The sequence below is a fragment of the Parus major genome, chromosome 8 (genome assembly GCF_001522545.3).
Source record: "Parus major isolate Abel chromosome 8, Parus_major1.1, whole genome shotgun sequence".
Taxonomy (NCBI): Eukaryota; Metazoa; Chordata; class Aves; order Passeriformes; family Paridae; genus Parus; species Parus major.
This window is the reverse complement of record NC_031777.1, coordinates 17,207,524-17,235,299: the sequence shown is the minus strand read 5'-3', so window position 1 is coordinate 17,235,299 and position 27,776 is coordinate 17,207,524. Positions and strand designations below refer to the sequence as shown.

The 27,776-nt window shown below is 40.4% G+C and overlaps 3 protein-coding genes across 6 annotated transcripts in view; 2 read left to right on the top strand and 1 right to left on the bottom strand.

Moving 5' to 3' along the window:
• Positions 1-674: 674 nt before the first annotated feature.
• Positions 675-10,967, top strand: SAMD13 (sterile alpha motif domain containing 13). The gene is made up of 3 exons (XM_033516300.1): positions 675-757; positions 4,736-4,847; positions 9,721-10,967. The coding sequence occupies exons 1-3, from the start codon at positions 705-707 to the stop codon at positions 9,862-9,864; spliced, it is 309 nt and encodes a 102-aa protein (XP_033372191.1). The 5' UTR covers positions 675-704; the 3' UTR covers positions 9,865-10,967.
• DNASE2B (deoxyribonuclease 2 beta) overlaps positions 4,760-27,776 on the top strand; it is a 33,203-nt gene continuing 10,186 nt past the window's right edge. Inside the window, exons 1-4 of one of the 4 annotated variants that reach the window (XM_033516298.1) lie at positions 4,760-4,847; positions 23,772-23,898; positions 25,093-25,185; positions 26,437-26,588. In XM_033516298.1, the coding sequence (XP_033372189.1) occupies positions 26,476-26,588 (113 nt within the window). In that variant the 5' untranslated portion in view covers positions 4,760-4,847; positions 23,772-23,898; positions 25,093-25,185; positions 26,437-26,475. Of the gene's footprint in view, positions 4,848-18,403; positions 20,835-22,688; positions 22,945-23,771; positions 23,899-25,092; positions 25,186-26,436; positions 26,589-27,776 lie in introns of those variants that run through there. The other 3 variants (XM_015636412.2, XM_033516299.1, XM_033516297.1) reach the window with 3 other exon arrangements.
• LOC107208239 (uricase-like) lies at positions 18,372-25,181 on the bottom strand. The gene is made up of 7 exons (XM_015636415.2): positions 24,897-25,181; positions 24,004-24,120; positions 23,800-23,878; positions 20,513-20,699; positions 19,895-20,018; positions 19,476-19,559; positions 18,372-18,687 (listed from the first exon to the last, which is right to left on the bottom strand). Exons 1-7 carry the CDS (start codon positions 25,128-25,130, stop codon positions 18,550-18,552), a joined length of 963 nt encoding a protein of 320 aa, XP_015491901.1. The 5' UTR covers positions 25,131-25,181; the 3' UTR covers positions 18,372-18,549.

Genomic DNA, 27,776 nt, shown 5'->3' with positions numbered 1-27,776 from the left:
GCAAGGAAGGAAACAGACTGGATTTTCTCCTGTGTCCTTCAAGTGCTCCTTTCCTTTTTGGAGTCCAGTGTAGCATACCTATAGAAGAAGCTGCTCTAGTGCAGGAAGGGAGGTCTTATGGATAACGTACTGATTTAGGCCTCAGGAGTTTGGGGCTCAGTTAGTAATTCCGCTTACCAGCTTCATTTGCACAATGGGTATAAGTGACATACTCATCTGTATCCAAGTCCACATTTGTAAAACAAGGCTATGGATTTCCAAACTTTTCTAAAGATCTTCCATCTGTTTGTATCCTCTATCACAGGATGACTGAAGGCCTATTAAGCTCTCTTGATACACTGCTATGTATTTTAGGTCAATCTCCATGTATATGAATACATACAGTTTGATCAAAATTTTAATGCTTGTGAAAAGGATTAAATGTAATATTACCTTCCTTGATTTTCAGGCAAGAATTATTTGTTGTGTTTGAGGCATAGGCCGACTTTTTTCCCAGTTCATTAGCTACTATCAATTTTGCCAGGCTTCCAAGGAAATCAGTCTTTGACAACACTGTTGCTCTCAAGTGGAAACGTGCTTGTGTCCCTGCTAGAATGCTTGTTTCTGTTACATTACGCTGCTCTGGTCGTACTACCAGTAATTAAACACAGCTTTTCTTTCCCTCCCTATCAATCAGTTGCTGAAGTAAAGCTTCTATCCTCCCTATGCTAACTGTTGACATGGAAAACAAAGAAAATGGCTCTCTGGATGTCAAAAAGTAAGTGTTCCTTTTATGTAAACAGCACGTGGATTTTGAATGTAGTTTTCCTTTGAACTAATGTGGTTGGCAATAGTGGCCATCTCCATCTTTGTTCATTTCAAACCCTCCCTGTTCTTAATTACTTCTGTTGTATTTCAGCTTTGAGTCCAGGGCACTAAGCTGATTAAAAGCGATGTGTGGTATAACTGTATAGCAATGAAGAGGTGTAGAAACAAGTAAGTTAGGGGTACGTTTTTTCTATTCCTCTCAACCAGAGACTAAAACAAGTAGCAGCATTGTAGCCAATATTGTTCCTCTGGTCACCTGCTGTTAGTGGCTTTTGCAGAAACGGTGCCTAATGAGAGAAGTGTCCTGTGTGGAAGTGACCTCTCTGTGCCCTTCTCTGCTGCCAGCCCACCTGTCTAGGGCTGAGAAGCAGTAGCAGCATCTCTTAGGTGTCAGTTCCCTTCTGAAACAGATACTTTAAGCTGCTTATTGGAGAAGCCTGAAGTGGCTGGGGTTTTATTTCAGACCTAGAGTGGGAATAAGGCAGAGATGTGTGTACTGCTCTACAACTTTCGCTTGTGTGGTAGACTACAGACTAAGGCATCAGAACTTTTTTTGTGAGCATTTACTTAAAGTCAGAAATTCTTTAATTAGGACTAGCAATTCTGAATGACATGATCTGAGAAGTGAAGTTCTGTGTGGAAAAACTTGGCTTTGCTGCTTTAGGTTTACAGAGGCCATGGTGAGAGAGATGTACACATATGTATATATATTTAAAAAAAAAAGACCATAAGGAAAGGTACTGGAGCAAGCTTTTAGTCTGTTCTGTCAAGCTGCAACACTTTGTGCAGCTGTACCTCATTATTCTCTTTCAGATCTCTTTTACATAAGCTATCCAAGAAAACTCAACAATACATAGGCTACCAGGCACTAGGGTAAGGTAAATAATAATGGTCACTTCAGACTACTGATTATGAAAAGCATCAAAAGATCCGATGGCAGCCATTAAAATCGGCATCCTCCCCCTTCACTTGAGATGCTGGCTACACCACATGAACATAAAGAGCATTTTCCTATTCAGTGACTATGAATAATTGTCGTGTGTCCCTCAGAAACCACCTTCCCTTTGACAGTCTGTTTTTTTCAATGAGCACTCTGGGGTGGGAGGAGAAAGGAGGCAGTCAAAGCAGGGACAGTTTACGTTTAATCATTTTCCCCAAGGCTTGGGTGATAAAGACTCAACTACTGATTGCTAAGGTGGCTTTTTAGAGTAGCTGGAAATTGTATTTAAACTGTGGGGCTGTGGTTTCTAAATGAATGTATATAGTGTGTATGTGGGCATGTCTACAAAGGAAGTATTTGACACTTTTTTGAAGTGCATAAAAATAGCTTGGATAAAATCTGTTTGTTTTCAGCTATATCCTTTCAGACCTTGCTGCTTCTGCCACATGATGGCAATAAAGGTACAGGGACAGTGGTGAAAAACAGACAAGCCTAATTCTTATTCATTGTCAGTGTATCTAGTATTTCCTTTCAAAGCCTAAAATGCCAGTCCTCATAAGATTTTAAAGCATCCAGGATGTCAGGCATAAGCTAGTGCGTGGCTAAGCTGTGGATGTTATATATTCCCTTGCCTTGACTAAAGAGTAGAGCCATGTCAGCAGCAGTGTGAGGAGGAGACTAACAAAGTCTACAAGCCAAATGAGCATCTGTGTGGGTAGATGGGTTAAAATCCAGCCAGCCTCCAGTACTCTGCTACATGCCTTCCAGTCTTCTGCAGCTATATCTGTGGAAATTTGCTCTACTTGAGGTCCAGCATGATGCTATTCCTTGAGGCAGGAACTTGCAGTTATTTTCTGTGATTAATTAGTGACTGAGGTAGAGTCCCTGAAGTCATTGCAGTTGAGCCCTGGATGGGGCTGGACCTGGATCAAGCTGTAGTTCCCTAATGATAAAACAAGAGCTACAAGAAAAAATAAAGCTCTTGGGCTGAGAAAAAAAAATGTAGAAAGGAGGGTTTGGGGCCATATTTAATTTGAAATTAAAGTGTTTGGAGAAATAAGCAAATTACAGTTAGGTGATATTTTTACAGACTGAACCTTTTATTTGCTGTTTAGGAAGGGTTAAATTTAGTATCTTTTTTTTTTAACTGAGTACTTGGCATTTTGTTTATTTATTTTTTTGGTAGAAAATGAAAGTAATTGAAAGTGACAGTCTGTCTTAGGGAAAATGCAAAGATTTAAATGTAATTCCTTAAATGCTACTTTTATAAACACGTGCAGATTTTGTGTGGCAGTTTTCACATTTTACTTCTTAGGTCTCAGAATGTGCACAACACCAAAAAAATCTTGGTTGAAAGACATTCTCCAATTTAAAAAAAAATACATAGGAAAAAAGTGCAGCTCTGATAAGGTCAGATAGTCTCATTTTCAATTTTGCTGAGTGTTGCCTTCTGTATAATCACAATCAGTGAAGCAATTCATGAAGTAAGTTATTATGTGATGAGCAAAAGTAAGAAACTCCATTTCTCATTGCTTGTAGCTCTGTGATAAGTGAAAGAAACTACTTTTAGAAGGCCCAGTGTAACACAGGCTGCAGATTATCCCTGTAGCCAGATTTTGGTGCCATAATGACGGACGCGTTTCAAGAGTCAGGGGACGTGCACAAATCATTGTTTTCATGAGTCTTCCTTCCCAGGACTCAGGTAGTTGCAGAAATAAGAATGTTGTACAAACAGCGATGGGAGGCACTCTGTGTGTAGATTCCTTTTGGCTGCTTTGAAAAATTGCTGGCCCTTGATTTGCCCAGTTATTTTGCTGAAAAACATACAAGTCCAGGCAAGGCAGAGATGGTGACAGTTGGAAAAAAAATAAAATTGAAGGACAGAACAAAAATATTATCAGGAGAGTATAATCTGTGTTTCTTTTCCATCTGGTGCTGTTGAAATCAAAGTCCTGTCTAAGCTTCAGACCAGAAAATGGACAGGATTCTGACACGTATCCTGATCTGTACATTTTCAGTATTGCTTCATTATGGTTAAGCAAATATAACAATGGAAAATATTTGGCATGAACTTCAGGACTTCTAGTTGGAGAAATATGTTAAAGAAGCTTTTTAATGTCTTGCTCTTCATCCTCATAAATTGCAGTAGAAAAGGCAGTCGAGTTCACTATGTGTCTTTTTTTACCCAAAATGTTCAGATTCACCAAGGTTATCTTTGTGATAGGGTGATTACAGTTTGAGGAGAAGAAATGCAGGATAAGGATAGGAATATGAATGTTTTGTTGTTTTTGGTACTTGGAAAGCAATTGCTTGAGGTTAATTGCAGAAGGAATTAATTCTGATTGTGTTTAAGAGATGTTTTCTCAGATGCACTGCTATTTAAAAAGTCCATAGATTTGTCCAAAGATCAGCCTGACAACAGTTTTGGGAAATTTTCTATATTGAGAATTAGTGCAATCATTTGGTGCCTCTTTTTTGTTTTAGTTGGGGAGTCCTGTTTGTTTGTAATTTATTTGTTGCTGTTTTGCAAGATAAAGATGGCTACCAGTAATTTCTACCCATGTTACAAGGACAGTCTAATTTGTGTAAAGAATAATCCACATATCATTCTTTAAGTACTTGGTAGCTGAAAGCAAGCTGCAGGCTTGAAAGGGAGGAACTTGGTACCCCAGTTATGGTAGTATTCATTCTCCAACAGCAGACAGCACACTTGTAGGAAGATCCTAACTGATTACCTTTGGCTGATGTGATGTTTCATATACTTCCTTTTTTTCTGAAAGGAGAGGTGTCTCAGTTTTCTCCAGCATCAGGTCTTTGGAATGCAAAAGAACAGGAGTGACTGTTCTGTATTGGAGTGGAGGAGATATATTGTAGAACACTTTTTCTGGAGAAACAAGGAAGGAAGGGATGTACGTGAGGCATGCACAAAGAAGCAGCAGATGTTCTGCACACCTTTAGTGATTACTTGTCTGCATTTGCATCTTGCAGTTCAGTAGAGAATGGGAGACCTCTGGATCCTGCTGACTGGGCTGTTACCGATGTTGTGAATTATTTCAGAACAGCTGGATTTGAAGAACAAGCCAGTGCTTTTCAGGAACAGGTAAATCTGTTAGCAAACACCTTTTGACTGCCACCAGTTACTCACATTGCAAATTTTTGCTGTGGGCCTGGTTATGTACTGTAAAATGGGAGAGAAAATCCCACATTAATGGTGGGATTTGAGTCTGGTTTTGGGTGACAATGCATGGGACTGTGATCTCTGAGTAATAATATTGTTCTACAAGCTGAGGATAATGAGTTGGAGTTTGTTTAAGATAAGATTCAGAAAGGTGAGAAATCTAAACAAATTTTCTAGCTTGAACTGTCTCCCTGTACAACCCACTCAGTTTCACTGTCTTATTATTTAAAATGTGAATGGTGTTTAAAATGTGATTTCCCTTCTTTCTTAGTGTATTGTGTAATTACACTCATGAGTATTTGTAAAACCTGGGGCTTCTAAGCAACAATGTGAGTTTGAAGGCATAGGGTGAAAAAGGGGCTGCTGCTGTGTTGCATGGAACTTGGCAGTACAAGTGAATATGGAAAGGACTAATTGGCAGAGGAGCAGCGTGTTTGTAGGACCCAGTCTGAGAAACAGGTTGGGTCTTTGTTTCTGGGCCTCGTAACTTCTGATACTGATGGAAGACTTCTTTTGGTAGATTAGATCAGCAAAGAGCTTAACAGTCAGGTGGCTCATTGTAACTCACCTGCCAGCAGCTGGTAAAGGTGTGTTAGTGGGGCAGAATTGGGAAGTCAGCTTACTTGGCCTACAGCCCACTTGTTCCATAGAGAACTATCTTACATCAGATTGGCAATTCAGCACCTCCCCAGATAAGTCTGTAGGCTTGTGTGTGACTACCAGGAAATTATTCACCCACTCTTGTAATTAGTTATCAAAATAAATGGCTCGACCTTCCAAGGTACTGAGCTTGTGCAAGTTATTGGCAGCTTTGCAGGGAGACTGTACATTGCATGTGAAATGACATCATGGTTGGTCAGGTTAATGCTGCTGACCTTCAGCACCAAGTCTGTGAAATCCCATCTGATTGTACCTGATGCATATAACAAAGTATCTAAATCTAGTTCTTTGTTCTGGAGGAAACAAGAACAAAGCCTGGTGTTGGGTGATTCTCTGGCGGGTTGCAGAGAGGGATTCTTTCTGCAGCTGCTACTTACTTTTCAGAAATTGAAGACGAGTGAACAGGCCAAAAAGGAAAATGTTTGAGTGTGTCCATTCCTTAATCCAGCATCCATGTCACAACAGCCCAGAAAATGTGCTTAAAACAACAACATAGGCAAAGTAATTGTGGCCTCTGGGAGTCTTTTCTTTATACTGACAGATACCTCTGACTTCCATCAAATATCTTGACCTCTTTGCCTCACAGCTGGCTTGTTAATAATACTGCAGTAATTACTGCTGATTTTACAGCAGAAAGGTGAGGCTAATTTATGAGTTTTGGGAAATCAGTTTGCAATAGTCTTACAGAAAGCAGCTTAGAGGTAGAGTGTATGCTTTATTAGTATTCTGCAATGAGAATAAGTGGCTTCAGTAGGGTAAGTGAGGACTCTGCTAGGACAGCCATGTGCAGAAATGTGGCTCTAATTCCACTGCCAACTTCACCTTATGCTAAAACCTTGGAGAGAGAGGCTGACAGCTGCCACCAGGATGTGGCCAAGAGCTGAGGGATGGATAATCACAGCAGAAGTCATTGCCACTTCCTTCCCCCTCCTTTCCATTAGCAGCATGAGGAGCAGCAAGTGCCTGGTTCTATGTGCCAGGTTTGTCAGCCTATTCCCTGTCTCCACCAGGAACAGCCCCATAAACAATCCCATCCCTAACTTCTTATCAGTGGTGCTGTTCAGTTTCTTCTACACTATTTGCTACCACTAACTTTAACTGTGCTCTTGCAGTATTTTTTGTCAGGATCTCTCAGGTATGGGAGTGCAGACAGGTTAATTTTGAACCCAATAGCCATCCTCTGTCTGTTGAGCACCAGGCATGCAGCTGCAGTTCTGGCCATTTCTATTTTTCTCTGTCATTCGCAGTTTCCTGGGCCCCAGAAACCTAGTTTCATTTGATCTACTGCCCTGAATATGTACTGGAAGAGGAATGAGATTGTAAGCAGTAAAGGAAAGTATTCGGTTTCACCTACAACACTGAGAAATTGTTTTCCACTGAACTGCTTCAGTAGTGGTAGCACAATGGTTTCCTTACAAAATATCCTTAGCCCAGAAGGTAATCATGACATCTAATATTACACTGAGCTTTTACACAGCAATAAATGAGTCCACACTTTCTTTTGATGAATCTGAATATGTCTGGACTCACCTAAAATAAGTGGCTCAAAAAATCTTTTAAGACCTGAATTTACAATATTTTAAGGAAAATTAGAAGACATTTGAAGGGCTGCAGAATGTTTTAATAAAAACTCTATTTTTAAGTGCTGGTAAGAAGTTATGCTTGTATGATGATTATCTTTTATTCCTTCTTGGAGTTCCACTGATGTCAGCAATTCAAAAGATCTCACTCCTGAAAACAGATTCAACCAAAGGAAGTTGCCCAAAACAACAATCCATAACAAAAATCCATAACATCAGCAAGCAAATCAGACAAGCCAAGAAGTTGGGGACACAGGATACCTGAAGAGGGAGGAACAGCAATTGCAGGATGAGGGTGTGAACACCTTGAGAGAAGTACAGCCTGCCAATTTGTGGCTGAGCTTTCTCTAGGAGCCCTGGAAGCACAGGGGACTGTGGCTCACTCCAAGACTGAAGCTGTTTACAAGGTCTCAAGGTGTGCTCTGACCTTTGTTATGGCCCATGTGGCTTCTTGACCATTATGTTATGATAGCCAGATATGCCCAGGTAACCCAGTGCTGGTTTGCTGGCCTCACTGCAGTGCCTTACCAGAAGGGAAACTGGGGTTTGACATCATCTGGTGTCCACTGCTGCTTTCTGGCAGAGCCATGGTGTGGAGGAGCACGTGAGTGTGTTGGCTGCTGTGCTCTTGTGTTGGCTTACTGTAAAAATTTGCACTTCTCAGTCACTTAGCAGGGGCGGTGGGAGGACTTGAAGCTTAACCAGTCCCCTGGTTATTTGCTGAAGACAATGTGATACTGGTGTTGAGGTCATCCTGGCACAGTGGGGAATTATTGTTAGCTTGAGTTGTGCAGAGAAGTCCCTCTGCAGTTAACATTAAAAAGACATGCTGAGAGCGAGCATTGAAATTCCATCCTGAAAAAAATCCAGAAAACAGAGGATCAGCAGAGAAGGAATCAGAAAAGTCACCAGAGCAAAATCTTACCTGGTGCAAAAAAAGTGTGACAATTCTGCAGAAGCATGCTAATGTGGAAAACTTAAAGGAAGTGAAAGAGGTAAAGCGTACAATTCACACAGATATAAAACACTTGAACTCTGAATATGTAATCACTCATTCCTACACAAATGTGTTTAAAGAATCAGTTTTCTATTCAGTGGAAGTCTTAGTAGTTACCAGCATTTCTAGAAAATACAGGAAACCCTGTGGAAGAAGAAGAGAAAGGAATAGATGCTTTTTTCCTATTCTTGGAGTTTCTCCTATTCTAGGTACTGGATTTACTCCATTTGGATCCTACCAAGCTGGAGGCTGTTCTTCCTCCATAGCATCGTTGAACAGCAGCAGAAAAGGCAACTTCAGATCGGTCATAGCAATGAGCAAAACACTCACTGGTGTCAAAATTCCCACAGAAAGAATTGTGACGAATGGAAAAGAGAGGATAGAAACTGGTTTTAACCATTTACATTCTCAACAGTAATTGGAAAGAGGCACCTGCTATAATTGGGTAAAAAGCTATTGGAAACTTTTTTTTTCTTTAAGAATTACTGTAACTTTGTACTCCCCTGAGGGATTAGTAGTTGTATACATCTTGGGATATTTTTTTTAAATGCCACTTTCAGCTAATCTTTGGCTATGTTGTGGTTTGTCCATGTATTTTGTATTTATAAACTTTGTCAAACTTTAAGAGAGGTCAGTCTTGACAAATTCCTGCTGACCTCTAATAGAGGTCTTTTTTTCATGTTGCATTGTAATCAAGGATGGGATCTCTGATATTTCCAAGACAAGAGAAGGGAGTGGAGAGATGTGGATTCTTTCTCTTCCATTTTGACTTGAAAAATTATTTTGATGGAGTTTTCAAGCTTTTGTCAAGGTTTTGAGATGGGAAAGAAATCCAAAGCCTACAGGATTTCTAACCTAAACAGGTCAGAAAGTCAAGGTCTGAGAGGAAAAAAGAAAAATCCCACCATGTCTGTGATTTACAAGAGGTATTTTAAGCAGGAAAGTGTAGGGGTTGTTGAGACCTAAGCTGGCAAGTTGCTGCTTTTCTTGTCTTCCCTTGAAAGTAGAGGAAGAGAAATTTTCACCTCAGTGTCAGGCTCCAGTTAGGCTCTTTCAAAATTTCTGATTGCAAGACTCTTTTCCCTTTTTTCCCCCACAGGATGCATGGGAAGGGTGGCCTTTTAAAGAAGGCACCTGAAGTTATTAGCAGATATTCAGTAGTTCAAACTTGCATATTGCTGTCAATAGTAATAGTTGCTTTGGAAATGCACTTCATAAGCTGCATTCTTAGGAGTACCCTTCCCTTAATGGCTGATAATTAGGTATTCTTCACTTGTACCTATTAATTAGAACAAGGTTTACAAGGAGGGAATTTTGAAATTAGGCTCATTTGGATTTTGTGCTTGACTAAATAGTATTTATGCCTTAGTCAGCACAGGTGAGCACTTGAAAAGCAGACAGCAAGCAGAATTTAGCAGCTGTGAGCATGGTTTCAGGAAAATCAAGGCTACTGTTTTTCTCACTGATCCTCTATAGTAGTATTCCATTTGTTGCATGACTGTTCTCATCTGTTAGATTTGTATATTTGTCTTTATCAACTCTTTAATTCTTCTTATAGGAAATTGATGGCAAATCATTACTGTTGATGACAAGAAATGATGTACTGACTGGACTTTCATTAAAACTGGGGCCTGCGCTGAAAATCTATGAATATCACGTAAAACCTCTACAGACACAACATCTAAAGAACAACTCTTTATAGCTAATTGTCTAATTGGGGTCATGCTGTGCCTCAAAGGAAAAATAAGCAATTTGGTTTCATGTGATGGAACTTTGTAAAGAGAGAATATATCTATTAAGAGTTTAAACCAAATTAGAATATATATCCTATTGGATAGAGTTGGCAATATACTATATACTGAGTCTGAACTGAGAGAGGTGGTGTGTATTTTTTACATAGTACATAATGATTTTCTCTTTTAGGAAGTGTCAATGAGCATGTTGAGATAGCTACATCACTGTATCCAGAACAAAAGGGAGGTATGTCATTCTCATTTTTGAGCCAGACATGTTCTTGATTTCATTAATTAAGATACCAAAAAATTAAACAAAAACAACCCCAAAGTTTACATGCATCTTTAGAGAGAGGAACCAATTAAAGTATGTTTTGGTTTACACTAAAGACCTACTAAAATTTTTACTACTTATAATTTCAGGATGGGACTGACACTTGCCAAGTCACCCTTTTTTGCAGAGGGTCCTATTTTGACCTTATTAAGGTTTACTCGTGGTATGCTGCAATGTTTAAAGCTGTACATAGAACTAACATAACTCCTTCGATAGCAGAAGGTGTTGCTGACAGGTGAAACTGGGTTGTGTATTTTTTGCTGTCCTTTAAATTTTCAGCTATTCACCTGTTTTTAATAGTAGTCCTATGTAAAATATAGTTAGTTTTTAAAGGTTTGTGTTGCTTTGCAAACAAAAAAGCTTCATTTTATTCCTTTTTTAATTTATGATTGTTTTCTAACATTATGCAGAAATTTGTAAAAAGTAAAATTCTGCACATTTTTAATATTGTCTGTCTTTGGTGTTGTAATGATTGTTTTTTTAAATGCTTTACTTAACATTTTGAATACTTGTTTTAATAACTGAAAGAAGCTGTCTTGTCACCATACATCTCTGTTAAAAGAGAGTCATGTTCAATCCGTTTGTACTGGTTCCCTATTTGATAGGTTGCTTGCTATATCCCAATAAAACATTGCTTATGTTTGGATTCAGTTTACTTTACAGATCTTTTACTTTCTCTGTTGTGGTATACTGGAGCTCCTTTTCTCCATTTTCCTATTAAAAAGGTACCAAAACCTACTTAATATTCTATGTTCTTGTGATTACTTTTAACATCACCTACCATAATATTTAAAGGTTTAATTAGTTTTGCTCTTTCTTCTCTGGTGTTACATACTGCTGCAGGAGCAGCCCTGGCCACAGTTCACCAGTAACATCTGTGTTTCCCTTACCCCTGTCTGGAGCTGTCACTGGTGTGGAGCCGCTGGCCCTGGTACCCAGGGTGGGTCAGTTTATCCCAGAATGTCTGGGAGACAGCCCAGGGATGGTGCTGAGCCCTGTCTGGGCTCACCATCATCTCTGGCCCAGACAGCTTTGTCATGACTCCTGAAATGCGGAATGTGGGGTTGCATCAGTGATGCTGAGCAAAGGAACGAGGGAGTAGGAAATAAGCATGAGAGTGTGGTGAAAGTGGAAATGGTGTGGGAGGAAATGGTGAGGGGGTGCAGCTGGGAAGGGAGAAGGGTGCTGCTTTCTGCCAAGTGGGGACAGGATTCAGGGAGAAGGAGAAACTCCTGCAATCTGCTGTGTGGGTAGTGGCCCTGTCTTCACTTAGACTTGGGCAAGTGTGAGGTGGCTGTTCATGCTTGTGGTTACTGGTGTTAAAGGGAGAGAAGGGACAAAGCCATGGTGATAGCTATGCCATAGGTAAAGCTTATGGTATATGCTATATTACATAAATATATACAGCAGCATGCTTTCTTGGATTCTTCCTAACCTTTACATGGTAAAATGTATTTACTTGGAATTTGGGACAATAGCACAGAGATGTATTCATCATTTCTTTGTCTGTCCCTTGTACTGAGCTTACTTCAGGTATTGGTCTGTTAGCAGCAGGTTTGTAAGTCATGGTCTGAATTCTGTTTATGATTTTATTTATAGTTTGGTCATGTCCAGAGATACCTGCTGGGAGTAAGGCTCTGCTGGAAGACTAGATTCAAATAGAGATCATCAACCCTGCCTTGGGGAATTTTGAGCTATAGTCTGTATCTGGCTAATTTTGGATTGCCATTTAAAAATTATACATGAAACTCTTAAATATTTTAATATAGAATTATGTATGTTTATGAAAAGGATCATGAAAGCAGTGTGGACATGCTAACCAGCACTGTATTTGTAGAATTATTTTGGATGAGAATACATAGTGCTGTGTTAGTGAAGGATTAAATGAATATTCTTTCTCCATTTGCATGCTTGGTGTGGGATTTCCATTTTGTGGTCCTATGGAAGACAGAATTTGAAGTAAAACATACTTATTCCAAGAGGGGGTAAAAATCTCCACTGTGCAGACATGAGAGTGCATTGATGAACACTGAAAAAAATTCTTTCTTTTAATATGTTTAATGAGAAAATGAATTGCATTTAGAAACATCCAGATCTTATTTCCCTTTTGCTCAGCACCACTGAGTCATATATGGCCTAACAGAAATGTCATTGCAAGTGCAAAAGGGAATTTGGAAAATATTGGTCAAAACTGTGACAATTTTTTTACTGTCTCTGATTTTTATTGTAGTTTCCTTCTGTTCTCTGGGCTTTCTAATTCTGCTGTTCTCTTTGTGCAATTGACCGTTCTGGTTTTGTCTCTTACATTCGCTTTGCTGTTTCTGGGAGAACAAAAAAATCTTTTTAAGAGACTGAAGGGTTTAAAAGAGGAAGTCAAAGCCAGTTTATTTTTAGCTACCATTCCTCTTGCAGAAAACACAGCTGCTGTTGAGGAAGCAACTGATAGGCATTACTGGATACCATGTCAGTACAGCAGCTATGAGTCGCAGAGCTATGCAGGAATCCAATTTAAATCATGCCCTTATATGTGCCTGCAGCTGGGAGAGTCCCTCTTCCTTAAAAGCCCTGCCTGTGCCCTGGGTGATGGTTAAGCTGCCAGCATCTGACTGCTCAGCTGATACAGTGGGTGAGTGTGATGATGGTCTTGGCTTTCACACTGAATCACAATTGAGAGTGCCCTTCTCCTGCGGGCAGCTTTAAGGAATAAATCAGTGCTGAGCTCCCCTGCCCTGCTGTTGGTCAGCACAAAACCAGTCATGCTGCAGCCTAGGTCTTCCCTGTCCTCCCTCTCAATATTAGAAATGCATATCTATCAGAATCTTTCATACACTTCTAAAATTATTTCAAAGCATTACAATGTGTGTGTTCTGGTATGATGGGTGTGAAATATATTAGAATTGTTCATCAGCTCTGGTCACTCTCCTCTCAAGCTATGGATACACAACATGTTCTCTTTGCATGCAAAGAGAGCCAAGTAGCACACAAAGCACATGTAAGGCATCTGTCAGCAAAGTATGGGATCTGTGGCAGTACCTGTCCACCAGGATCACTTTCTCAACCCTGAAAAAATTGTTCTGACTACTTTCTGCTTTCTCCCATCCCTGCATGCCATTGTTCCCAGTTTGTTCTAATATGCTGCACTTAATCTGTTTGTAGAAGATTTTTTGCCCATATAATTATAAGACAAGATTCATCAGCTGTAACAAAGGGAGTAGGCCCCCATGCATTGCTCCTGGTTAAAAATGGCCCTGGCAAAATACCTCGTTGGGCTGTCACTCGTGGATTAATTGCTAAATAAACTCTTCCTTATTTTCCCTGTTTTTCCCAGCATTCTTAAATTCTACCAAATCCATTCACTCTTCTTCTTTTTAAAAATCAGCATTCGGTTGATCTTTTGTCTTCAACAATCCTCTTTCCACCATCCCACTTAAGTTACAGTGACAGTTATTTTAAAATCAGAGGGTCTTATTTTCTGTGAGTTTGGGAGAAGCTGCAGATTTATTTCTCATTTTTTAAATGACAATATTATACAAAATTTAAAGGCTGAGTCTGAGTAGGACCAGAAAAAGTATTAATTTACTTTGTCTTCATTTTGGTTTTTTACTTCCAAGTCAGAAGAGCAGTTCCTTCTCTTCTAGTAGTGGCTTTTGGCCCAAAAGTCATGTGGGAAATAAAATTACTGTAAATGTGCATGTGGAGGGTGTGACAGCTGCTGGCTCATAAGCAGCAGGGGCGAGAGGAGCACTGCAGAGGAGGGTCTGCTCTACTTTCTCCTCCACCTTGGGCAATTTACACAGGCAATGGATTGGTTTCTTCATCAAACAAGAGGACTTGGTGTTTGGAGATGTCATCTGAGAGACCTCACTCATGTCTCATTGCATCACCTCTGTGTTGCTCAGTTTGGACATCAGTTTCCCCAGGGGGAGTGCTGAGGACAGTGGCTGTCATTAGCTCACTGGCAGGGGCCACCTACATTGGAAGAATGGGCAGATTGATTTAATAAATAGCTTTCATTCCTACTGGGAAAGTCTGTCTTCTTCTTAATAATGTAGCATGGTCATTAAATTACTTTTTGCTTAGCCCCTATAATTAGGGAGTTAATTTAGTGATGTTCATTTGGATCTTCAATGTGTGTTCAATTCCCAGAATAACATTGGTTGGTAGTTGCTAAAAATTTGGAGAATGCAACTTCAGGCACCTGGAGAGCCCAAGGGGAGCACCTTGAAGCCTGTAAGTGGTTCTTGGTCTCCATGTGAGTTTCATTGCTGCTGAAGGCTGCTGGTGAGTACTGGAGACCACTGTTGTATTTATATGCTGCACTCACGAGCATCCTTGCTGAAGGAGCAGTCAGCAGTTACAACTGCTGTATCATCAGCTGATCTGCTGATAAGGCAGCAGCAAATGTCTTGGCATTGGCAGACTTGCATTCATCTCAGGATATTCTCTTCCCCTTTTTGGATGATTGCTATAATCCAGCTGCCCCTCTACAGAGTACACTCTTTGATACTTACTATATTGAGGATGCCTCTGATTTTAGCAGCTAAATTTTACCAGAAAAGGGAGGGAAGGCTCATCATTTGCACTGATCTTTTGGATTCAAGAGTAACATTGCTTTGTCTTGTCCTAGTGGATGGTGGAAAGAGGAAGGAAGTCAAAGTAAGGAACTTGTGGCTGAGTTTGTTCACAAGCTGGTGTTCAAACTGTGGGAACAGAAGTGTGGAAATGGGTGTGTGCCTGGTTTCACCAGGATGCTGGTTTCACAAGGACACTCTTCAAATTCCCTCCTCCCTTCTGCATAAATAACACATGCCAGTTTGCCTGGGCTTTCCTACCTGGAAATATGTGTGTCTAGAGGATTTGAAACGTTGCAGGAGTAAGAGGCCATTAAAACTTGAACTCTTGTCTTTCTCAGTCTAATGTAATGTTGAAATTCATTCCTAATGCCACACTTGAGAAGTGGCAGAAGCGCTCCACAGTACTCAGGCACTCCGGTGTCTGTTGTATTTCCCTCTGAATCAAAGGTTTCTCTACCCTCTCATTTATCTAATTTTGAGTATTGTTTGGGTTTGTTTTTTTTGTTTTAGCAACAGCTAACCCCAGATTGTGTTTTTTGTGATGTGATCACCATAGATTAGTCATACATCAGTTGATCTAATAAGTGACATTTATACATTTATTTTATGCACATATATGTGTATATGTGCATGCATGCACTCAGGTACATGTGTGTGTCTCAGTCTGCTATGAATGGTGAAGCTCTCAGAAAATATTTCATAATATAGCTGATGTGAGTTGACATTTTTGATCCACTAACTGGAAACATTTTATATGTTTCATTTATAGATACAGCTGTGCACTTTCCAGGAGGGATATGGTTGGTTTCTGTATGTATAAAAATAGTGGAATTCTAAATTCAGAAGTATTTATTTTGAGGTTTTTAGCCAGAAACAGTTTTTTGGTCACTTTAAGTTGCTCACCTCAACTTAGAGTCAGGATTAAGTATTCTTGATAAAAGTAAGGTTAAATTAAGAAAGGAAAAAGACAACTCTGAGGAAGGAAAAAAAAAGTATCTGTAATAGTTAATAAAAACTGGCAGGTTTAAATGTCTATTGGAAAGCAGATAGAAATATATATAGAATAATACAGTCAGGGAAGACAGATGACTTGTGCCGACCCTGACAGTGACATCTGCTCTCATCAGTTTTAGGTACCGATGGCTGATGAGTTTAGCTCGTACATTTTATCTGTGTGACATTGGTTGTGTGTGGAGCATGATGAGCAGCAGAGGCAGGGACTGTCCTGGGCACTTAGCAGAATTCAACAGAAAGAGGATGGGAAAGAATCAAAGACTGAAAAGATAATATGTTTGTGTGCTTGAAATACTCTGCTTCTTGTTAGGAGACTTCAGCCCCTATGAACTACTGGGATGTAGTCTGGGACCAGCAAGGTTCATGTTATCAGCAAGAAGTTGTATTTTAAACAGCAATTTTACAATCTGCTAGCTGCTCATTTTCATCAAGTGTGATGTTGTCAGCAAAGCACCGCAGCTGCTTCTGAGTAGAGCGCAGTAAGCACCTTGAATAGCTCCTTAGGACAGGAACTCAAAAAAACATCTGTCTCAATGAAATTAATGTGAGTCCATCGTGGAGACTGAATCCAATGAAACCAATGGGAATTTGGTCAGATTTCAGGCCCAAGTGAGTCTGGCTAACTCACATTTTCAAGAATGATTTATGCCACTGTTATATTAATCTTGTTGCCATATGGGAAATTTGGGCTGCTTCCGATTGCCTAAGTACTTTCTTTAGAAGCAATCTGCCCACGTAAGTGACTCAGGTTTGCAGTGCTGGATGGAGCTGCACTGAGATGCTCTGAAGACAGTGAATGTCTGTGTGTCTGTGGAGGTTTGAACAAACCACATTGAACAAGTGTATGTGTATGCTTGTTGCCACAGGAAAGGCTCAAGTAAACAGCTGCTCACTCCTTTGTGTCCTCATTCTGCCATGGAGATTAGTCCATCACTCCCTTGCGGGGCCGCAAATGAAGCACAAAGAGTAAATAAAGAAACCTTGTGCCTAATGCAATAGATTTCTTATAAGGTAAAAAGGAAGTTGGTTGTGCAGATCTGTCTTGTTTCAGAAAGAAGTAAATGCTGAAATGTTCACTAAGATCCTTTTTCATCTCTTGGTAGTGAAGTGTCATTTGGCAGAAGGTTGGTCACTTTTTGAGGTGAAATTGGATGAATTAAAATAATTATTTTACTTACAATGTTCACATTTATATGTAAGTAGTAAATACTCAAAAGCTAGTTTGTTTTTTGATGTTGCTCTTTATTTGCCTTTAAAAGATACTTTAATAAATTAAAAGCATGTAGTAGAAGTGACAGAAGTAGCAAGACATAAGCCCGCAAGTACATTACAACACAATCTAAGAAGGTAAGCAAGAACGTCCCCAGGAAAAGCTGGAAGTATTGTAAATAAAGCTTTCAGAATTGGCTGGTGACCAGAGAACATCATAGCTGGTACAGCATCACTCCATGGTGTCATTTTCCCTGTTGTTCAGGAGATAACTCGGGCTGGTGGACTCTTCTGCCCTTGCATCTGTTATGCCCTGCTCATCAAGGCAAGTTTCTATCTTGCAAAACACCTCAAAAGGTCACACAGAGAAGGACATCTCCCCCATTTTTGGTGCCTATGAATTTAATGATTGTACCCAGAGCAGTGCTGCACGTCTGCCAAACTCAGGAGGCACAAAGGCAACTTAACTGCAGTTTTTAGGAGTTACTTTTGGCACTTCCCATTCAATTTGTACTCTGTCACATGGAGTCTGTGAAAATGACACTTGGAGAAAATGAGAGCAAGGGTTAGAAGCTGTTGGAAGCTGAGCAGGATTCCTGTTGCAAATGTGGTAGCCACAGTTTGTGAGATGAGAATTATTGACTGTATTGTTTTCTCTCAATGTTCAAAGCTATTGCCTGGGGTAACAAAGTAAAATATGCATTATCTGTCTGTCTAATTTTCTCCCTACCCCTCCCAAATGTAAAAGGGCTATGTAGGTTGACTCCTGCCTGCTCAGAAGTCCTGGTAAGACTAAAGACTAAAGAAAACTGTTTAATTAAACCTACAGAGATAGCCCAAACCCTCATATCACCTCAGTGATTAATGTAAAAGCACTGTAGTAACTATAGTCTGATGAGTAGCAGCAGCAGTCATGCAGTCAGAATATGTGCAGAGAAAGTAGTCAATAGCTCTAACTATTCACACCACAAAGGAGATATGAGAGATGCTTTTTCTTTTTTCTTTTTCTCATTTCCAGTGCAAAGAAATCCTGATTCTGGCTGATTTCCTGTCACTGGGTGAAAACCTCAGCTCTGTAGATCAGTGTGGCATCAAGGGGTCATGACAGCTTATGTCAATGAAACAGCAGGTCTCATGCCTGTATTTTCATTTTACTGAAGAAATATTAATAAAGATAATATGATGATTTCTTGATTTTACATGTCAAAAACATGTTACAAATATCAAATTGATTATTTCATTAAAAGGTCTGGGAATAGGTAGTTTAAAAATTAGTTTACTATAATGTTTCCAGCTGGGATTTTCCAAAGAGCTTAGGGCACTTCAGTCTGCAAATTACACTGGAATTCAGGGGCAGACTTTGATTTCTGATTTCATGAGGGTCCTTCATAAATCCCATGTTCAGGAGTATTTTTCCATGCAGGGAAAAGTAGTCAGCAATGGAAGAGGCCAATAAGGAGTAAACATTGATAGGAAAGCCATGCTACTAAGTTTATCAGGAAGGCTGAATATAGCCAAGAAGTTTAGTTGCCCTGGGCAGCTGCCAGTCCAAACTGACATTTCCTCTCATCTCTCAGCATGTGGGCTTGTACTTCAAAAAACTTCTTCCTGCCAAGTGTGCAAGCACAGGAGCCATAAGGAGCTTCCACTGGAACCAAAACCTGAGGGGCATAAGCACAAACACAAAGGTTATGTTTGAGATGGGGATGTGCCAGCAGAAAATGCAGCTATTCACCTCCTTATAAAATCATGCCCAGACTCTTTCCCTCTCTTACGAACATCAGTGGTAGATGCTGACATTATCACAAGTAAAAGTGGATCTGTAATGTCCACATGAAGGAGGGAAAGGATGGCAGAGCCCAGTAGCAGAATCACAAGACTTTGGAGGGAGACTAGAGCATAAACAGACTATAGACCATTGATGTCAAACGGAGTAACTCAATTTTTCTCTTTCATATGAGAGTAATAGACTTTCAGCTGGACCTTGCTGTGCTAGAGCAGCTGTGGAGGGAGGAGCTAATGCATCTCACCCCCTACCTCATGCCCTCTGCCTGATCCCAGGCTTGTACCTCATCCACTGTTAGACCAATCTGGGATGCCACAGTGTATTCTGCTTGGGTAAAATGCACAGGTTAACATTATAATTGAGAGTAAAATTCAGTGGAGATAACAGGAATAATTTTTCAGAGACAGTCTCTGTTGCAGATCCTTTTGATGTCCAGAGTATTCCACTTGACCTTTAGCTTTTACCAATAACACAAGAAGAAAATTATTTATCCTCCTTTTGCAATCAGTGTAAGTCTTTTTTAGAGGTAATGTGGAGCTTTTCTTGGGACAGGGGAAGAAAGCTTGCTCACTTTAACTCTGTTTTATGTAGAACTGCTGCTATGCTTTGAGGCTGAGTATTTCTAAAGAGGGCAGTCAACTTGTATTTGAAACAGTTACTTACTTCTTTGTCATTGGTCAAGCCTAGATTCTTCATGTCTACAACATTATAAAAAGTGTTGTTCAAGACGACTTCTATGACCTGTACCTGAAACCATGAAAATGGATGAGACAATGAATTAGGGCCCCTTTTCGGTCAACAGCCTGGCAGGCTTTTCACTCTGTGTAAAAAAGAACAATGTCACCCCACCCTCCCCCAGTACAGTTGATCAAATGCAATCTAGTGAACATGTGTAGCACACCTTTCACTTTTATTCAAGGGCTGCCAAGAACTGAGTGATGTTCTCACACCTTGTGTTCCCAGCTGGGGAGTTTCCAGTCTTAGAACTGACAGAGGAAATAAGTCTCATGTTGGTCTTCTCAGTGGTGCAATTAACATTCACTATTGTTGAAGTAAAACATCATTAGGAGGAAAGAAGATACCTGTGACACTCTGGAAAGGACAAGCATCTGGATACAGTTGACAGTTTTCTGGTAAGAGGGTGAATATTCCCCACAGTCAGGTGGTCCAGCAAAGGCTTCAAGGATACATTCACGGATTTTCTTCCTAGAGGTAACACAGGTTCTTAAAAAAATTTGTATCAGCTGTCTCTACTTCAATCTGTTATGCTCTGCTGTGGGGTGGGGTTTTTTTGTATATTTTGTATGTCTTTTTTGACAAATAAATAGCTCATGGGATTTTGTGGAAGAACAATTTGTCCTATCACCCAAATTCTGTTTCCTCTCCCCACCCCCACCAGATATATAATTCACAAATAGGTTTTGTTAAAACTATTTAACAAATTAGTTACATTATTCTCCTAAAGTATACTGAACACTGAACTGTTCTTCTGAATCCTGTCCAATGATCTACCCTGAGAGAGAGAAGTACCCCTAAGACATGCTTCTCACCCCTTGTAACAAGAGCTTAGTGCTGCCACTGAGACCTGTGAGTGGCTGGTGCACAACACCTGTGGATCTGGCCCTTACACCTTCTGTATTGTATAGAGGGACTTTTTGAGTATAGATTGGGAAATTAGTATTACTTGATATAACATATACCATATGCAGTCAAAGTCAAAATCCTTGCATTCGCCATATGACCATTTGCAGAAGAGCTCTCCACACAGAATCCTGTCATGCCTTTCAGGAAGTGTGGTGTGTTCATCCTTACAGAAGCCTTCAAATCCAGACTGCGTTGTCTTCATAAGTTTCAGGTCCTTAATTCCAGCAAAGACAACCAGAGGACCTGTGATTGAAAATTAGAAGAAAATATGAGCTTCTTTTCATGCAAAGAAAGAAACCTTTGGGTGCATACTTGCATTGATGGCTCCAGAGCCAGAAAGCAGACAATGGCTTTCTGCACACTGATATTGGCAGAAAGGTAAGAAACAAGACAGAAACTACTGAAGTCAGGCTCAGTCTAGAAAACAGAGAATCCTGTCAAGGGATCTGCAGTTAAGGAAAACTGAGGATAGACTTTTTTATCTCACTTGCTTGGAACTGTGGCATGCATTGGGTTGGCTTGTGCTGATGTCAATTTAGGAATGCCTTTAAAGGGAAATTAAATAGGCTACCACGCAGCAAGAGGTCTGGTGCCTTTTCCAAGAACACAGACAAACATAAAAATTCTCTGTATAAAGACAGAGTCTTGGTCAGTAATTTGCCTTAGATACCCATCCTGTTGGAAGTTTTGCATCTCTGAGAATCAGAGCCAGAGCCAATGCAAATCCCTGCAGTTCAGCTAATGAGCAGGAACTGGCACTGATACAGATGCCACCAACAGTGGCTTTGCTCTTAGCCACTATTTATAAAACAAGCTGTTGAGGATCACTGCTGCATGGGTGAATCATTGTCTTCTAAAGACCAAGTAGTTGTGACCTGAACTTTTTCTTCTTACACACCTTTTGAATGGCAGCTATTTCAATTTCAAGCAGTCACTTAGAGCACACCAAGATGGTAACTGAAAATTTCACTGACCAGAACTGCCAAAAATTCAGAAAATAGAAACTTCATGGCATGCAGATAGCCAGTGGCTGAAGCCCAAGCTGCTGGTTTTGTGCTGCTGTTGGTGCTCACACTAGCTAGTGCAAAATTTATCCTTGAATATGTCAAGTGCATTGTAATCCTGCCTTGGATTTGGAAGACTGACAAGTTTTGTCTTTAAATGATGTCTTTGAAGGAATTTGTGCTTTTAATAATTCCACCCTGGTAGTAATTTCTAAATTGCATGCTTGTTTAGAGGTTTAGATGTTTTTAAAATGCTCTGTGACTGGATATTATTGAAACTACATCTTATCTATTTCCTTTCTTGTTTACATTAATTTTTGTTTTTGAATTAATCTAAGGAGGTATATATATCACTTTGCCTATGTCCCCCTGTTATTTACTAAAGCTTTAAAAAGATCAAAAGAAGAGACTGACCTTGGACAGGATATTCTGGGGTTTGTACAGATCTTGGGTAATTCATCACTTGGGTATAAGACTGTGACACACAGGTATTAATGTAATGCAGATACTATCAGTGAACCTGGAGAGATATTTGTCTTATATTCAAATACTTTGCCTTGTTTGAAAGAGCTCCTTGTAACAAAAGATTGACTGAAAGGCTGGCTGGCTGTGCAGCAATCAACCTGAAACTCACTCCAAAGGATACAGCACCCAGGGAGAGTTTCCAAGGTGAACAGCTCAAGCTGTGCTTTCAGGAGGCTGTGTGATCGTGCTGTCTTCAGTTGACAAATTTTGATTCTGTTAAGTTACTTATGATGTTTTGAGTTTCCAAAAAACTTGGAGCCTTTTATCAGCTGATATAATTGCAAAAAATAATTCTATTAAACCTCGCTAGGGTTTTGTTTTTTTTCATGGTAAGAAAATTGTTAAAAGATAGGATTAACTGAAATGAACTCCCATGTCTGGCTGATAGGTGCATAGGAGGATGCTAAATATAGAGAATATTCTCTTTGAAGAAAAATAAAAGTGATTTGAAAATCTTCACTTTGGTTATTGTTCACCTAGGCAGGGAATTCTAAAGAAACAACTAAAGGGCTGCATGAAAGGAAAGGTGGTTTGTTCAGTAAGCCATAAAGGCTTTCTGTTTGTGTAGAATCTAAGGTTGCAGAATTGCATGTTAAATTTTTATGATGATGAAAAATTTAATAAAATCTACATTAAGAGCAGTAGCTTTTCAAAAAATATAGACTCTTTTTGGTTTTTTGGTTTGCTTTTTTTTTTAATTCATGTGTCTTAACGTTTTCCAGAAAACACAATCAATACTACTGAGGCTGCCAAAAGTACAACAATATTACTAGAAACATTAAAAAAGATGTGGCCAAGAAGCACTGGAGACTTGTGCAGGCTTTCTCTGTTCTTTCATCAGGAACACAGGGACAGTGCTCAAATGCACCTTTTGAAACTTGTGTCCTGTCTGCAACTGGTCTTGCCACTGGTTCTGGGCAGGATGGGAAATAGTTCCAGGTTACATTAATGTGTTATAGGTAGGTACTGAACTAAAGCCTAAACCCTCTAAAGCCATTGTGTGAAATGAAATAGTGGGCTCAGCTTGGTCCCCAGTAATCCAGGAGATGTATTAAACAAAACACCATCACAGTGAGACTGAACTTAGGCTTTTGTTCCGAGCTACAGCAAGTAGAGATAAGTTTTTCACTCCCTTTGGAATGCCAATTCATGGACAGACAGCTGAGCTTGAAAGCCTGTCTTTTAAATATCACAAAACTCTCTGCCAAGCCAAATACTGCTTTGTTTATGCATGGTGTGCAAAAGTAGTAAGCACAATGAAGTATTCTCATGTGAAAAATGGTTCACATATAGACCTGCATGCTCACAGTGTTCAAGCTAGTCTGGCTTGCAGCAATGAAATTGCTTTCTTAGAAATAAAATGAGGGCCTGTTGACAGGGGTTTGAAAATTACTGCAAACCAGGTGATTGGCCTGCAGCAGTGTGGTAGCAGGTAGGGATCAGAGGAGACTGCAGGTTATAGTACAAGATAGAAAAGTAAGCAGCCTGTTCTCAGAAGGCTGTTAAATCCTGTGGTAAAATGTAACAGTCCTGCTGGATGTACTGTTGTAACCATTCCATGTTTGGGATATATTTATACAAATATACAAATATATACAAATATTATACAAATACATATACAAATGGGAGCTACATTAGCTCTTCAGCCACATCTCAGAGATCAAGAACATCAAAATTACACTATAAAAATATTCTTTGGTTTAGACCTCTGGAGCAGTTTGGCTGTGCCCTAAGCCCTGTAACACCCATAGCTATCTCTAAAGCCATCTTCACCTCTCATTGGCAGAAATATTTACAGAGAATTCTTTTCTCACCATTCCGGCACTGCTCAGCTTCACAGAAGCGGATCCCATCAGGAACACATATGAATGAGTGGATGTGGGGAACTCCATCCTGCAATTTAGAGCAGACATGTAAGTAAAAGTACCATAAATATTATGTTAATTTGAAAACAGGAGCTAAGAGAGCGAGGAATGACTACAGTATAAACAAATGTAATGTATTAGTGTTTTAGATACCTCATGCAGACGTTGCCATGGTACTTCTTGAACGTAGGTTTTGACGTAGGCCACTTGGCAAAATGTTGTCATGAAGTGATTGCAGATATCTATAGCAAATTGTTCTAAACTTGGGATCTAAAGCAGCAAACAGTATTGTTAGAAAGAAGCGATTACCTCATGTACAAAAGTAGATTTTTCTGGCTGTTGTAAGTATTTGGGAAGAATCAGTGCAGTTAAAAACACATTTCTCTTATTCCTAGCTTGGCTCACTATGCCCAGTCATTTGACCAGCTTGCAGCATATGCTGCAAATAGCAGCTACAGTTGTGTCAAAAATCTCCCATTCTGTGGTACAGTGAGCTGTAGTCCTTGGACTGAGAGAAACTGCTGCAGGAGTCTTATGCTTTGAGGATATAATGCTGAAATAATAATTTATCGTGATTATTCTGATTGATACGGTGATATTCTAATTAAATTTTACAGGGTAAAGATGGGATTTCGTTATGGAGAAATTTAGTGCTTCAGATTGTCATTACGATGCATGCAATTGATGGCAGTAAGAGCACAGAAGAATTAAGAGGAGTCTCATACTTTGAGACCTTCTGTTTAAAAATACTCTATAGGAATAATGCAAGATTATGGGCTATTAAATTATTTATTAAAAAAAAAAAGAGATTGCTTTTATATGACAAATCCACAAAAAACAGTACTAGCTCCTGAGAAAAAAAGACTCTTGAAAACTAAGAAAGTGTGCATTGGACAAGCAGTGGAGGAGGAAAACTCTCCCAAATCATTGAAAATTAATTTGGTACTGATCTCATATGCCAATTGAAAATAAAAAGTTACTATTAGAAATACTTGCAAATGAAATTGTAAGAAACAGTAAGGCTAGTTAAAAAATAAAAAAAATACCCCATTTTTTTTGGCCAACACAAGGACAATATTCTTTATGGTGTCTGTAGGTATCACAAGAGAATTGTTCCCTTCCAGGTACTCCTGAGGAGAAGTCAGCCGGAGATGTGCACACACTTCCACTTCTTTAACGAAATGCTTCTTTCCCTCTCTATGAAGGCGAAGGAACTTAATTGTATTCTTGCCATATTCACAGTTGAGAACTTCAAGGTCCTTGATCTGCAAAGAAAACATGTGGCAGTTGTGAAGAAATGCAGTGGAAGCCTGATTTATGCTGTCATGAAACAATGTCAGTGAACATAAACAATGCTTATGGCCTTTATTTTTGTAGTTACCTGTGATAATGAGAATACTTTCATTATAAATTGCAGAGTCCTGACGGGGAAAAAAATGCTTTAGGAGCCTTTTATTATATTAGTAGCAGCTGTGATAAAATTTTAAAATTTTCTGGGGCACAGATTATAGAACAGGAGTCACAGTGAACTAGTCTCTCATTTGTCTTCTGTGAATTAGTCCTGACTATATAGTCCTTCATATAGACCTCAGACCTTCGCTGAGTCTCTTCTCTAGGATCATTGGTTTTTTTTGCATTAAGCCAAATTATAAAGTTTTACCCTGCTTCTGTCAAACACACCCCATTTACACATCTCTTACAGTGTTGGAGAGGCTGTACTAGCAAGGCGACAAAATTCAGCAAAGGTTGTGTGGATTTCTGTTGTGCTAAAATATCCAGAGCTCATTGCACTAGGCTTTCCATGAGGCTGAAATATCCCATACTCCATATCAACAACTTCTAATGGAAGTCAGCCCCTTTTCATAGACATAATGAGAAGGGAGAAAGAGCATTTGCCACACCAAAATATAAATTGAAACTTTTTATGTGTGAGTTGCTATAAGATTATCAGATATCAAATTGCTCAATTCAGACATGTTTGTTCCTAAGAGAAAAGCTAATGCACTTTAAAAATAGCTGAAAATAACATTAGCTAGTTGTAAGTAAATTTTTTTGGTTCAGAAATCAGAGCGTTTCTCCGGCTCAGTTCCTATGGGCTCAATCCCCAGGGGTGACTGAAGGTCCCCAGCGCTGGCCTGGAGCTCTTTCTGCGGGCACGGTGTGAAGGCTGCGCTCACTGCGAGGGCAGGGCAGAGAAGTAGTAAGCTGGAAGTGATCTTGGTTTGCTTGTGTGAACACCAGGGGTTTTTTCAGACAGTTGTGAAAAATGTGTATGTCAGTCATGGAGCACTAAAAAGAAAACAAAAAAGTGTCTGCAGGTTGGAGTTTCTATTAAGCAGAATACCAGGAATATTCTAAATAGTCAAAATAATAATTTTTTGGGTTTTTTTGTCAAAGCCATAACTTGTCAGCTGTCATTTTGTGGCCTAAAGAAATGGTGAGCAGTTTGGGGCGGCTCGCAGGAGCCCGTGTCGCGCTGCCCACGGCCGTGCTGCCCAGCCCGGTTTCCCTGGCCGGCTGCGCCGTGCCGGGGTGTGCTCCGTGGGCAGGAGCTGAGAGCTAAGGCAGCACAACTTCTCCTTTCAGAGCCACTCGGGGCTCGCCCTGCGCTGCCGGGAAACCAAAATGCCTGCGGGACCTGCCTGGTGCCACCCTGCTCTGCTCCTGCTTCTCTCCTCCGTGCCCCTGTGGGCCGCCGAGATTTCCTGCAGGAATGAAGACGGGGAGGCGGTGGATTGGTGAGTAAATACCGAGCAGGGGAGAAACGCTGGCTGAGTAAATAAAAACACTGAGAGTCACCCGCGGGAAGTGGGTGGGTCACCGAGAAGCAATGCGAAGGCGGTCGCTGCTTCAGCGCTGTTTGCCTGGGAGTAGTGGCTGAACGCTGCGTTTGAAAAACCTAGGATAAGTTATTAAAATCTGATTTCGTTTCCCTGAACCAACCACGGTGCTGCATCACGACTAACTGCAGAATAATCCCGATTTTACACGGCGTTCGTGTCTCATGATCAAAGGGAACATAGGTGTGCCGGGGTGCCGAGGCTGCGCTCGCCAGCGGGGCACGGCCGGGCCCGGGCTCGGCTGGCCCGGGAACACCGAGGGAAAAGCGCCCGCATCTCCCCTTGGAACAGCAGCGAGGGGCCTCGTCCTCCTGCTGCCGGCTCCGAGGGCCAGCGGAGGCTGAGCCGGCCCAGGGCTGGCGGCAGCAGCCTGGCCTGTGCCCTGTGGCTGGAGCAGAAGTCGCTCCCTGCCCGCAGCTGCCGGCACGGTACCGCCAGTGCGGTCCCACTGCCAGCGGCGAGCCCAGCTTCGGGCATTAAATGATTAATTGGATTAACGCGCTCACAAGATGGAAAGACGCAAAGTACAGCTGCATAATACCCGGCCCAGATTTAAAAAGTGAAATCAGGGCTGTTTTAAAAGAGCAAATAAGCTTCTTGAAAGTAAGTGTCAACCAATTTCAAAAGAAAAATGTTTTTCTTGTGAACAGTGCTTAGTTTGGATACAAGTGCTAAAGAAGTCTGCCCATCCCTTTCCTTGCACACACAGCTAACTGCAGGGAAGGCAGGTGCTCCTCACACCACAGGCAGGAGCACAAAGCTGGCTTTGCTCTCTGTTGGCATAGTGTCAAATGTATGAGGGTCTAATCCATCCCTATGGCTTGTCCCCTTTGCCAAGGCCCTTCTGGATAATGTAATTTTTTCAGGAATCAGACTCTTAGTTGGTGCAGCCCATGAACTTAAAGGTATGACATATTTTATTTCTCCTAAAACTCGAATTATTCCTTGCAGAATGACAAACACAAAACCACAGACAAACAAAACCAAACCAAATAAAAAAAACACACACCAATACATATACAAACTGTACATTTCTTAAATTAAGACAAGTGTTAAAATTTTCTGAGGAATTATTTGAAGGCTGAG

Bases quoted from the DNA above. Each gene is read 5' to 3' on its own strand.
- LOC107208239 (XM_015636415.2), bottom strand. From the start codon at position 25,130: ATGTTTTCTTTGCAGATCAAGGACCTTGAAGTTCTCAACTGTGAATAT. The intron at 20,019-20,512 runs GTATATGTTATA...TGTTACCTCTAG, and splicing joins TTTGACTTTGACTGCATATG to GAAGAAAATCCGTGAATGTA. The intron at 19,560-19,894 runs GTATCTTCTTTC...TCATGGTTTCAG, and splicing joins TCCTTTCCAGAGTGTCACAG to GTACAGGTCATAGAAGTCGT.
- SAMD13 (XM_033516300.1), top strand. From the start codon at position 705: ATGCTAACTGTTGACATGGAAAACAAAGAAAATGGCTCTCTGGATGTC. The intron at 758-4,735 runs GTAAGTGTTCCT...TGCATCTTGCAG, and splicing joins GGCTCTCTGGATGTCAAAAA to TTCAGTAGAGAATGGGAGAC. The intron at 4,848-9,720 runs GTAAATCTGTTA...TTCTTCTTATAG, and splicing joins CCAGTGCTTTTCAGGAACAG to GAAATTGATGGCAAATCATT.